Source organism: Mchenga conophoros, linkage group LG18, assembly GCF_057382185.1.
Source record: "Mchenga conophoros isolate Kocher_MC1m ecotype Shallow Benthic linkage group LG18, M_conophoros_male_GT1.1, whole genome shotgun sequence".
In the NCBI taxonomy this organism is placed as follows: Eukaryota; Metazoa; Chordata; class Actinopteri; order Cichliformes; family Cichlidae; genus Mchenga; species Mchenga conophoros.
Window position 1 is genome coordinate 26539705 of NC_140543.1, and position 10873 is coordinate 26550577.

At 40.7% G+C, this 10873-nt stretch overlaps 2 protein-coding genes across 2 annotated transcripts; both read left to right on the forward strand.

Annotated features, from left to right (window-relative positions):
* The first annotated feature begins 27 nt into the window (after positions 1-27).
* Positions 28-5955, forward strand: uck2b (uridine-cytidine kinase 2b). The gene is made up of 7 exons (XM_085253682.1): positions 28-179; positions 2123-2282; positions 2739-2835; positions 3038-3180; positions 3399-3496; positions 3710-3758; positions 5464-5955. Exons 1-7 carry the CDS (start codon positions 75-77, stop codon positions 5598-5600), a joined length of 789 nt encoding a protein of 262 aa, XP_085109808.1. The 5' UTR covers positions 28-74; the 3' UTR covers positions 5601-5955.
* Positions 5956-7185: 1230 nt separating this feature from the next.
* Positions 7186-9343, forward strand: czib (CXXC motif containing zinc binding protein). The gene is made up of 8 exons (XM_085253681.1): positions 7186-7325; positions 7412-7495; positions 7693-7749; positions 7879-7960; positions 8044-8075; positions 8156-8233; positions 8709-8774; positions 9012-9343. The coding sequence occupies exons 1-8, from the start codon at positions 7320-7322 to the stop codon at positions 9087-9089; spliced, it is 483 nt and encodes a 160-aa protein (XP_085109807.1). The 5' UTR covers positions 7186-7319; the 3' UTR covers positions 9090-9343.
* The last annotated feature ends 1530 nt before the right edge of the window (positions 9344-10873 follow it).

Consider the following 10873-nt stretch of genomic DNA (forward strand, 5'->3'; position numbering starts at 1 on the left):
ATAGGGCAGCGTTGTGGGAGGAGCTACATCATAACGACGTTCCAGCTCAGCGGCTGGAGGAGCACATTACAAGTATGGCTGGAGACAGTGAGACACATTTAGGGGACCGCGGCGAGAACACCCAGGTTGTTCGGCAACCTTTCCTCATCGGTGTCTCCGGTGGCACTGCCAGCGGCAAGGTTAGCGTTCTAGTGAGCTAATTTGACGGGTTTCACGTAGTGACACGTTGAGAATTTTGAGTTAATTGACGGCTGATGCTCGCAGCTGAGTTCGCCGGCTGACCGCGTGGCTTCAGCGACGCAGCAGTGAGGCTTGATTGACAGTTCACAATAGTTTAGCGCACTGGTGCTCTGTCTGTGGTGCTGAACGCTGACTTTAGTTGGTCCAATATTCTTCTTTTTTGTGACGGAAATAATAATGATAATGATAAACTAAAATGACAATGGATGGTAATAATGTTAGCTTAGTTAGCCCCCGAGCTAACGATAAATTCCATCACATGCTAGCAGTGCCGGGAGATCTAAGACAATAGCTAGTGCTAACCTAACTCTAAGCTAGGTGGGCTGTGTTTGTAAACAGTGTGAGCCACATATCTGTCAAATGAATAATATTTTAGCAGCGTTAAATTGATAGTTGTTTGACGTCAGATTTTTTCCCCTTTGACCCGGGATAACTGCTAACGTTAAATAACGGTAACCTACATGGTGGCTTACTGGATAATAATATACTGAACCCATTGTGGAAATCACTGTGGAAAAAGATGTCGCTCATCTCTCCTTAATATGTGAAACCTTAGATGCCTTTTTAACAAAAAAAACAAAAAAATTATATATATATATATATATATATGTATATATATATGTACACACACACACACACACACACACACACACACACACACACACACGTCGATTCAAGAAGTATTAGCTTAGCTTATTGTATTCTATTTTAATTTGACCGAGTTGCATTAAAAGCCTCGCACAAAGAAGCACGCGCGTGGGCAGAGCTAAACTTGCCAGCGCACACGGTGGCGCTGACTCTTAAACACAGACGTGGCTATTTCTCCAAACACGTCGTCACATTTCTTTGTTATGAATTTTAGGGGTTTTTTTTGTTTTTTTTTTTTAAACCGTGGGCGGCTGGGGAAAAAAACTCCCCTTGAATTAAACCAGTGATCAAAGTTCACATAACAGACTAGCTAAATGCGAAGGTTAGTCAAGGTAAACAATACTAAATTGGTGGTGAATGTTACTTTTCGCGGCTTTGTTGTGATCCCGTCGTACATTCATCTCCTTTGGGCCCTCTTTCTGGCTCTTTAAACCGTATCATCTGTTATTGGCATTATGTCAGTGTTTTCCTGTCAGTTTCCGGTTTGACGCTGCTCGGGGTGTGAGTGATGTCATGTTCCGCGTTTGGTATATTTAGAAGACATACCAGTTTTGTTTCATATTCATTAGCCTTACTGCTGAAGGTCTCCCCCTGCCTGTAATGGCAACAAAATAATGAATATGATTTTTCTTTAAAAAAAACAAACATTAATACTAAAAAAAATAATTATAAAATTATATACATACCCTTAATATTTAAAAGTAAAACGTCTTCCCTTTAGTGTATTTAAAAAGTTTATTTTGAATTTCTCCAAGAGGGCTAAACTTAGAAGTTAGAGCTTCAAAGTGATGCTGTGTCACTGGGGTGGCTCAAGGGTACATTCAAAGTTTGTCCATTTTATCAGAAACTACCCCATTTGAGGGCGTTGACCCAAGCTTCCAGCTCTGGTGTGAAGCTGTTTAAATTCGTTGTAGCACAGTGTAATGGGTACAAAAGGAAGCAGAGCCTCAGGCAGTGGGGGAATGCCCTGTCAGCATTGGGCATGAGATTCTTTTAGTTTGGGAGGTCAGTGAGGACAAAAAAGGTTGGCCACAGGGCAGTTTGCCTATAGCAGTTTGCAAATGTGATGCAGGATGTTTACTCACCCAGATTATTTCTAGGTTAAAATCTTAATCTATGTGGGTTGATATTTAGCCCACATGGGATGTAGCATGCTGATGTTTGGCCGATACTGGTATTCAGTAGTCCTATTGGTGCACTCTCCTGACAGTCATGTTCTTGATCATTTCCACAGTCGTCTGTGTGTGAGAAGATCATGGAGCTCCTGGGACAGAACAAGATTGACCACCATCAGCGGCAGGTGGCGATCCTCAGCCAGGACAGCTTTTACAAGGTGCTGACTCCTGAGCAGAAAGCCAAGGCACTCAAGGGCCAGTTTAACTTTGATCATCCAGGTATGATGCACGTTAAATCTTTGCTACATGTTACAGGTTTTAGTGGCTAGGTCATTTTACCTGGCTTATTGTATTAACTAAATGGCATCTTTCATGTGCACATGCAGTCCAAAGTGGATTACGGTTAAACAATTGGAGGATAAAATATGTTAAATGACACCTAACAGTGGCAGCAATACATAGAACTTTTGGAGTCCATTTTTGGAGTCAGGCTTTTCACCCTCGCTTCCTTTCTGGGCTGATTTTAAATCTGCACCATCAGCAAGCCGTCCTCAGGCAGCTGCTGCCAGGCTCAGACTGAACACAACACATGTTATACGAAAGCGATTCCTGGGTTACCAAACGTGCGGGGAGCGGTGCCACGTGTCTGTGGGTGCACATTGAGCTGTAGTGATGGAGGTTAAGTGTGACCAATTGTAACTGAGCATTTTTCGGTTTTCCCTTTCTTGACCTCAGATGCCTTTGACAGCGAGCTGATCATACAAACACTGAGACAGATCCTTCAGGGGAAAACTGTCCAGATCCCAGTTTATGACTTTGTCACTCATTCCAGGTGAGTGCCTCTTTGTTTACCATGCTGTTTAATTTGGCCACAATTCATCATGTGATCATAGAAGCACAACAGAGGCTTTATGCAGTTAAACAAATAAAGCATTTGATGTGTAACTTCGATTGTGTAATATGCTTAAATTTGTTTTGACACGCGTGTAAATGCAGTCGCTCACAGAGAAGAGGCACCTTTCTGTGTGTTCCAGGAAAGACGAGTTTGTTATGGTGTATCCGGCTGATGTGGTCCTGTTTGAGGGCATCCTCATGTTCTACTCGCAGGAAATCAGAGATCTGTTCCAGATGAAGCTGTTTGTTGACACAGATCCCGACACACGGCTGTCGCGTCGAGGTGTATAGCGTGATTTGGGTTGCTACTCACTAGTGTAACGATTGTCACTTAAGTGCACTGTTAAAGTGCTTTTGGTTTTCAAAAGTACATTTGGACAGTCTGTTATCATCACATAGTGTGTGTGTGTGTGTGTGTTGTGTTTCTGTTTCTTGTTTCTTTTTTTACATTGGTGTACTTTTGTTTTTCATGTCTAAATGTAAAACATGTCTCTATTTCAGTTCTGAGAGACATCAGTGAACGTGGCAGAGACCTGGAGCAAGTGCTCAGTCAGTACATCACTTTTGTGAAGCCGGCCTTCGAGGAGTTCTGTTTACCTGTGAGTGCTCCTGTCTTGTTGAGACACTAAACCAGGACTGACACCATTCTAGTTTTAACACTGATACAGGCAATTATTTTTTTGGTAACAAGAAATATTTGCCCACTAGAGAGCGCTGTGTGCTTGTACTTGTTTAGAATAAAGAATTGTTCCATATTATAATGTTTTTGAGCTGCTGTATTTAATCATAAGAACATTTCTTATTTCTACCAGACGAAGAAGTATGCAGATGTCATTATTCCACGAGGAGCAGATAATCTTGGTGAGGCCTCAGTGATTATCGTGACATCTTAACCTACAAATAACTAACGTGTTTAACTTGTCCTTTGGATTGTGCTTGAGTTTGCCCGTGCGAGGCAAAACAAACATGTTTGCGCTCCAGGGGTCCGTTCTTTGTACCTCGCTTACTACATCCAAGATCAAATCATCGCGCTAACTTTGAGCTTGCTATTCCGGTTCTCCGAACACACCTGTTGTTGACGATTAGTACAGCTGGATGGAGTAATGTGAGATCACTGGGTGGCTTAACAGGGGCTACGCATCGATAGTAGAAACATTGATCGGCAACCCTTTGATTGGTCAGCGAAAATGTCGAAGGAGCGCGCTCAGTATTTTTCAGCAGCAGAGCAAGAACTCTTGATTGAGGGATTTCAGGAGTTTCAGAGTTTAGTTAAAACGCAAGGGAACACTGCAAAGGCTGCAAAAGCAAGGAGAGAGGGCTGGCAGAAAGTTGCTGACAAATTAAACTCGTAAGTAATTTAATAATAATAACAATAATAATGGATTGGATTTATATAGCGCTTTTCAAGGCACCCAAAGCGCTTTACAATGCCACTATTCATTCACTCTCACATTCACACACTGGTGGAGGCAGCTACGGTTGTAGCCACAGCTGCCCTGGGGCAGACTGACAGAAGCGAGGCTGCCATATCGCGCCATCGGCCCCTCTGGCCATCACCAGTAGGCGGTAGGGTAAATTTATTATATTATATTATATTACATTATATCCTCTTTCACATTAGAGCCACAACAGGACCCACTAGAACATGGGAACAAGTAAAAGTGAAATATAAGAATATTCTACAGAATGGTAATATTTATCACTTATATTGCTTTTCATCTCTTGAAAAGAGACCCTGAAATAATCTGTTTGTTTGTTTATAACAGCAACCAAGAAAAGGGCAGAGCAAAAAAAGACAGGTGGTGGTCCTGCACCCCCTCGTCAACAAGTTGGTTAAGTAAATAATACCCTCACGGGAAAATCGATATCTCTCTATGCGCACACTGTCGCGCTGAGCTAAAGGATCCTGTCTATCCCGCAATATACGCTGAATTCTGAGAACTCTCCTTATCAATCTTGCACCTTCCGCAATGGGTGGCTCACGTATACGGACAGGACATGGCTGCGACAGACTTCCCAAATCCACCTTCGCTTTTATAGCCGTCGTCTCTCATCTTGATTACACGAAGTAATTTACTATTACTACTCTAACATATGACTTACATCTGAAATAATCAAATACATGAAATAGAATGATTAATAGTACATTTCCCTTTTTTTTAGGAAATGACCTGTATGTATCTGTATGAAATCAATAAAAGAATCAAGTACTGCAATATCTTTAGTTACATTGATAATATTTATTTATGGTAAAACAGTGGTAAAATATCGCTGTTGCTTTCGTATACATGAAGCGGACATACCTGAGTGGCCGCGATCTAATCTTGTTTACATAAAGTAAACCTGCTCCCGAGCAGGTTTACGCTTACGGATCTGTTGCTATGACAGCAAGTCCCGGATGAGCTTCGGAGAACCGAACGATCCGAGATCACGCGAAATCGTCAACAATCAAATCCAGCTAACTTACTTATCGAGGTACGAAGAACAGGCCCCAGTGATACAAATAACACACCTCTGCCACACAGCATCTCAAGGTCTTTAACAAACTTTCCATTTCCTCTTTCAGTGGCCATCAACTTGATAGTACAGCACATCCAAGACATTCTGAACGGCGGACCAAGCAAACGTCACAACGGCTGCACGAACGGCCACAGCACTCCACGGCAGCGGCGGACCTCCGAGTCAAGCAGTCGGCCTCACTGACCCCATCACACCTCTCTTCACAGAAGGGAGAGGGGTGTGGGGTGTTGTAAATAATGCCTGTGGGCATCACTGTATTTAAAAGAGGAGAAGAAGAAGAAATGCAAAGAGAATTGAAATGCCTTTTATTATATCATGACTACTCTTATGTTATTGGTTATTTCATTGTAACTGTAAGGATTTGATTTTTATTTTGTCATGAGGGTAAAGATGAGCTCTTGTTGCGATGAGACCATTGGTTAAATATTGATCCCATGCATTTCACCCCTGCCTCTTTTTTCCCCTTCCTTTCTTTTTATGTATCCCCTGCTGCTCCGTTAAAGTTTATGCTGTAAATGAATAAAATTGGGGAATCTTTTTTTTTTTTTTTTTCTTATGTCTGATAAAACTTGAAGCCCTCGGGGGGGGGGGGGGGGAGGAATCTGATGACATGTTTAGTGTTCTGAAAGGAACGCAAGTTAGACAAGTGATGAATCAGGTGCACTCTAGCTAGATTTGCACTGACAATCTTGGGAGTGTCTCCAACAATTTTCATTCAGTTCCTGGTTTTTCTCGTTTGTGTTAAGTGTATTGTAGTGTCCGCACCTTTTGTATGCCTGTAACACAATTTCTTTTTATTTTTCGGTACCAGTTGCTACGTGCAGAATAACACGACTAGCAGATCAATGAAGCCAAATGCCTGAGGGTTCAACTGAGTGCTCTGATAACTATGTCTAGTGCAACTGTTAATTATGGGGTTAGTTCTCCTGTCTAAATGGCTCACATGTGTAATGACTGAAGCTTATACAGATCCTTGTGTTTTCAATGGCACAGACTTTGGTTTGTGAGCAAAGTGTTCAAATCTGTGAATTGCTTTTCTATACTCCTCCCTCTTCTACAATTTGCTCACGTTCACATGGACAAATAAGTTGTCGAGTTCGAGCTGGCATGTATATACTCAGGTTGATACCAATGGATTTGAAATGCCAGGTACAGCAATATCACTTATCCCAGGTGTGTGGCCATTAACCACCAAGATCCACCACAATGCCTCTGTGAAGATGCCTCAGGTTAAAATGTCTAGTAAGTATTCACACTTGCAGTTTCCACTATGAAAAGGTTACAATAAAAAAACAAAAAACAAACAGCTGGATCCATTTTTTAATGTGCTTAATTTAATAATTTGTACCATAAGATTTGTACTGTATGATGACTTGATAATGATTTGTTTGGTGATTTATATTTGAACGGTTAATAAACTGAAGCGGTTTTTGTAGCTTTGTGATTATTTTACCAATTTAAATGCATTTCACAGAGAAACAGTTCATGTTGTATTTGGTACATCCGCTAGATGGCGCACGTCCGTCCTGCTTTAGCATTGGTGATTTAAAATGTACTTTGATATTATTTTTGATATAGTTCTGAAGAAATTCTGACGGCCATCAGAGCCGAAAGATTTTGTAATTGAGATTTATGCAAAGTTTTAGTAGAAACAGCTGAAATGCCTCATTTAGGCAACAAAATGAGCAGATACGTAATAAAAGATTACTTATTTTTAGTTTATTAGTCACCTGCAAGCATGGTGCATTCATTCCTATAACGACTATTTATTTCTATGTTATGATTGTTTTTGAGATGAACTGAAAAAAATGCAAAATTTAAAATAGCTGTCAGTGGTTTGGAAGTTAAAATTTACGAGGTGTCCTGAATGCCTCAGGAAGTTGTCAGCGGGGAAGCTTCGAAATGGTGGTACGTACTGCTGCTGCGTGTCTCAGGGGTAATTTCTGCTGTTATTATGTTAGTTTTAACCACCTATTCTGTCCTGTGCACGGCAGAAATTTGGACTGCAGTTTAAAGCCACCCTGGAGAACGTAACCAATGTTAGACCATTGGGGGACGACTTCCGCTGGTTCCTGAAGGTATGAGAAGCTAACATGCTAAACTGTTTTCATCCATAATAAAATATCATGCACTTTTCCTCTCTGCTAATCTTTGATCATTTCCTTAATTTAACCATGTGTAATGCTGACACATACTCACTAAATAATGAAACATGTAAACATTATTTTTTAAAAGATCATTTATGTGTTTCTTGTTTGTTTTGCCTTAAATTTAGCTCAAGTGTGGAAACTGTGGAGAAATTCCAGATAAATGGCAGTATGTAACTCTGGTGGTAAGGAAGAAAGGGCAATTTTTCTATTCAGTTTAACATTATTATTATTATTATTATTATTATTATTATTATTATTATAGAATTGCACGTTTATAATATACCACCTGTACTTTGTGTTTGCCTTCACAGGAGAGTGTGCCACTCAAGGGAGGACGAGGAAGCGCCAGCATGGTGCAGAAGTGTAAACTCTGTTCCAGGGAAAATTCCATCGGTAGGCCGTGACATGACGTCCGGCTCATCTTGTCTTAATTTGCAGAGTTAAAAGCTTACGAAATGTCAACTTTTTCCTTACAGATATTCTGGGAGACACAATCACACCTTACAATGTAAGCAAACGTCCACGGTCAGTTCTCAGGTTTTTCAGTTTCTCTTTCTCTAATGTTGTGTCGTGTCTGCTGGGTTGAAGGCCGAGAACAGCGAAACCTTCAAGACGATGGTGCAGTTCGAGTGTCGAGGTCTGGAGCCCGTTGATTTCCAGCCACAAGTGAGAATCTTTGTTGTCCTATTTCCACAACTGTCCATATAAACTGGAGGAGATAAAACCCAGATTGTGTCATCATCCATGAAGCCTGAGCCACTCTCCACCAGAACTGTCATCCAGATGTTAGTTGATGTCGGTTCATTTTTATCCTGTATGAAAAAAGGTTTTTGATGGATCACCTTTTTGCCCGTTTATTACAACAATGTAATAAAAAAAGTTGAGGTTACAATATTTGATGTCATAAACATTTGGAGAGGGTAATCGGCCAAATCTGGGCTTGCTTTGTAGAGCACATGTCCAGCACACCAGTGCTGTTTGCCTGTGACAGTGTGTCAGGGTTCAACCCTGCAAGAACCTCTTTCGCTCTATCTTTTATGTTATGTAATGAAGCTGATGCTATCTATGCAATCTGGTAGTGTGTTCTAGGTAACACTGTGATAATGGCGTGACTTTGACTTGTTGTAATACCCTCCTCCAGGCTGGCTTTGCTGCAGAAGGAGCCGAGTCTGGAACGCCGTTTCCTGAAATCAACCTGCTAGAAAAAGTAAGCACAGGAGAAATTAAATCGCTCACTGCGAGAAAGTAAACTTGACCTTTAGCAGACTTTCAGCTGTTTGTTTAGCACAGCAGGATACAATTCACTGATATGTGATTGATTTCCTGTGGTAGTGCGCTCTTTCATTTATCTTCACTGAACTCGTGAAAATCACTGCACTTTATCTGAAAATAATCCCTACAGTTCTTTCTCTCGCTCATGTTTTTAAAAACAAAAACGTTTCAGGACTGGACCGACTACGATGAGAAAATTAGTGAGTCTGTGGGGATATATGAGGTCACACACCAGTTCATCAAGTGCTGATATCACCATGCATTGAGCCTTAGAGGAACACTGCAGGAAAACTTCCTCTGCCCCAATTCCTGGCGACGGGGAATGCCTCGACACGGAGATGTGATCGGCGCTTTGGTTGACGATGAACATTAAGGTGTGCGGATTAAGGCAACAGGTTGTTGTACACGTGTCTTGGATTGATCAACATGCTAAGAGGATGGTGTTTTTTTTTGGTTGTTTTTTTTTTCAGTCCCTCAATAAAAATGAAGGATGAACATTTTGAATTGAGGTTTTTCTTTTCTTTTGCTCCTCAAACAGCAATACAAGACTGACGATGTGTAGTATGAGGTATGTCACATAATATGCTAAAGATGCTAATGGAGAATACACTTTGAAATGTCCTCCACACATTTTGTGTAATTAAGAGATAATTATGTATGACTCACTTCAGAGTTAAATAAAAAGACAAGTAACGTTAAACCTTGGGAATTAAATTAAGACGCAACTCTACTTGAAAAACATCCATCCCATCCATCCATTTTCTTCCGCTTATCCGGGGCCGGGTCGCGGGGGCAGCAGCCCAAGCAGAGAAGCCCAGACCTCCCTCTCCCCAGCCACCTCCTCCAGCTTGTCCGGGGGAACACCAAGGTGTTCCCAGGCCAGCCGAGAGATAGAATCTCTCCAGCGTGTCCTGGGTCTGCCCCGGGGCCTTCTCCCGGGAAAACATACAAATCCTTTTCTTGTGTTAAATTGGACTTTATAAACAATACAGATTGAGACAAGGACCCATTGTGGGTGAATTTATCAAAAGAAAGTATCAGTCACTGAAGAGGTCTTACTGTACCTGCAGAGTGCTGCAAACTTCCAACTAATTTCTCCTGTCAGGATTTATCTCACAGTAGACGCGTGGTTCAGTGTGAACAGTTGCTACTTAATATCTGCACATGCGTATACTTTTGAAATAATAAAAAGCTACCCTTAAAGTGACTTATCTAGATATGTAAAAGTAAAACAAAACCTAACTATAAGGCTGCTTTGTGTCAAAAACTGATGTTTGTGTTTTTTTTACGTCTAACGTCTTTGCTTATGTCTGTAAATAGGTTGTAGTCAACAGGATTTCTAAAGGGGTTAAATATAAGATTTAAAAAAAGACCTTTTTGCAAGCATCGTTATGACTTTGCATTGATATAACCCTTTTGACCACTTAAAATAACTGTAGAATTGTGATATATTTGTTTCTGCACATCGCTCTTAAAAAAGACATATTTAATATCAATGACACATTTTATCGTGCATAAATAAAGGATATATAAGCATTAGTTTGTTGAAAAACTCCAGTTTCTACCTTGTGACAGGATGTAGCTCAAAATAACTTGTTATTAAACATGAGAGGGATTTTTGATGGACTATAGGCCAGAAAGTCATTTACAACGGTTTAAATATCGGAAATGACTTTTTGGCATAACGATATAGCAACATAGCATAACAATTTAGTCCGACAACGCCTTACAAAAAGTAATCAGATAACGCAAACGATAAAGGTCAAATGATCACAGGGGACACAGGCTTGTGAGTTCTTAAACTTCCAATATTTAACCATAAAAAAAACCCTCATGGTAGTTGTATATATATGCAGTGCTATCAATCTGGTGGACGTTATGTTTGAGGACGCATATTTATAGAAAAGTCGCTTTTGTTTAGATGTTTAAGAGCTTTATTCTAACTTATTACTAATGGTATTGTATTCCCACAGAGTGACACACCTACTTGTGCATAGACGATCTTTGCTGTACCCGCTGCTGTCAGGCCCCTTC